This window comes from Eimeria tenella, genomic scaffold, assembly GCF_000499545.2.
Source record: "Eimeria tenella Houghton genomic scaffold, Eth_scaff4074, whole genome shotgun sequence".
In the NCBI taxonomy this organism is placed as follows: domain Eukaryota; phylum Apicomplexa; class Conoidasida; order Eucoccidiorida; family Eimeriidae; genus Eimeria; species Eimeria tenella.
Genome location: NW_013544988.1, coordinates 1 through 2,084, shown reverse-complemented (window position 1 = coordinate 2,084; position 2,084 = coordinate 1). Strand labels below are relative to the sequence as shown.

General features: G+C 51.7%; 1 protein-coding gene across 1 annotated transcript; it reads left to right on the top strand.

The window, feature by feature from the left end:
* Positions 1–211: 211 nt before the first annotated feature.
* ETH_00037430 (Dynein heavy chain 3, axonemal, related) lies at positions 212–2,044 on the top strand (the record flags this gene model as incomplete). The annotated part of the gene is made up of 3 exons (XM_013379848.1): positions 212–892; positions 1,369–1,532; positions 1,910–2,044. Coding segments are annotated over 3 exons (980 nt in total), but the record flags the coding sequence as incomplete, so codon positions are not given.
* Between the last annotated feature and the right edge of the window lie 40 nt (positions 2,045–2,084).

The window sequence follows — 2,084 nt, the reverse complement described above, 5'->3', positions numbered from 1 at the left end:
CTAAACCCTAAACCCTAAACCCTAAACCCTAAACCCTAAACCCTAAACCCTAAACCCTGGAGTGCACAACACTGAAAACAGTCGAGTCTGTACTTGAGCAGACCGCGGGGTTTAAGCCCGGGGATGTTGACGCTTGTGCAACGGGGCGGCTGCTGCAGGATCCTAGGGTTTAGGGTTTAGGGTTTAGGGTTTAGGGATTGGGTGCGTGCAGGCCGTCGTTTGTCGCAGCGCGCGAGCAGCGTGGAGGCCGGGGCGCTGCGGTGTCTGTACAGCTCGGGGGAGTTGGAGTTTTTGGCAATTCCCTGTTTTGTGTTTTCTTTCATTTGGAGTGTTGGAGGGTTTAGTAGTTGTTTAGATCAAAAGTCCTTTTCGAGGTTTTGCGAAGACCTTTTTGAGGGTTTGGCAGCACTCCCCAAGGGCGCAGAAACAATAGACTTGGCCCTCAACATCGACTTGCAGTCTGCTGCTGCTGCTGCTGCTGCTGCTGCGCGCCGCAGCAGCGCCGCAGTCTTCAGCCCCGACGCAGCAGCAGCCGCCGAGGGCGCAGCAGCAGCAGACGGCCCAGCAGCAGCAGCAGCAGCAGCAGCAGCAGCAGCAGCAACAGCAGCAAAGACGGAAACGAGGATTAGTTTGACTTCTCCTGAAGCCATGGAGAAGGCGAGGAGACACAGAGCCTACTTCGTCCCCTGGGAGAAGACGATCCCAGACGATCCCATAAACCCCACAAACCCCACAAACCCCACAAACCCCACACTCGATCCCATCGATCCCATCGATCCCATCGATCCCACGATCCCACTTTCTCGCCTCCTGGTCCCCACAAAAGAAACCAAAAGAACCCTCGCCATCCTCAAGATCCTCACCAAAGCCAAAGTCCCCGTGCTCCTCACAGGTCACCCCCAAACCCTAAACCCTAAACCCTAAACCCTAAACCCTAAACCCTTTGCTTGCGGCGCTGGGGCCGGCTCACAAACAAACGGGCTCTGCAGCAGCCCCTCAGAAGTGAGGGCAAGGGCGCTTGCGGTGCAGGGTTTAGGGTTTAGATTCTAGGGTTTAGGGTTTGGAGTCTAGGGTTTAGGGTTTAGAGTCTAGGGTTTAGGCTTTACAATATATGGCGTATGGTCTAGGCTTTAGGGTTTGGAGATTCCACGCTGGGTTCTCACCGAATTTCAGATCGAGGGTTTAGGGTTTAGGGTTTGGCGTTTAAGGAACAAGTAACAGGATTTAGGGTTTAGAGTTTAGGGTTTGGCGCTTAAGGAACAAGTTACAGAGTTTAGGGTTTAGGGTTTAGGGTTTGGCGTTTAAGGAACAAGTTACAGGGTTTAGGGTTTAGGGTTTAGGGTTTAGGGTCTAGGGTTTGCGTTCTAGGCCCGAGCGGCTCGGGGAAGACAACTTTGATACGAGAGCTGCTGCAGCAAAAAGAAAAAAGAGATTCTCTTTTTGTGGTTTCCCAAACCCTTTCTTCTTTCTCCAAACCCTTGTCTCTCCAAACCCTCCTGGAAAGCAAACTCGAGGCCAAGCGCAAGGCTCTCGTAAACCCTAAGCCCTAAACCCTAAACCCTAAACCCTAAACGCTAAACCATAAAAACCCTAAGCTCTGATCAGTCAGCGGCAACGCACGGGTAAGGGGATAAAGGGAGGCAGCAGAAACAGTGGCACACAGCCGCGACTCTTCAGCGTTTAGGGTCTAGGGTTTATGGTTTAGGGTTTAGGGTTTAGGGTTTAGGGTTTAGGGTTTGGGGCTTGAGGTATAGTAATTTGGAGTGTCAACACTGCAACACTATCCGCCGCTCGCATAACCCCTACAAAATGAAACACAACAAAGATTGATAAGTGTTTAGGGTTCGGCGATTAGGGTTTAGGGTTTAGGGTTTAGGGTTTAGGGTTTAGGGTTTAGGGTTTGCTGCAGCTAGGGCCTCCCGGGACTCAAGACTGCATTGTTTGGATTGACGACGCAAACCTCCCTCTTCCAGACCCTTTTGGTTCCCAGCCAACCTCCGAGCTTCTCAGGCAAATTCAGGAGTTCAATGTAATGAAACCCTAAACCCTAAACCCTAAATCCTAAACCCCAAACCCTAAACCCT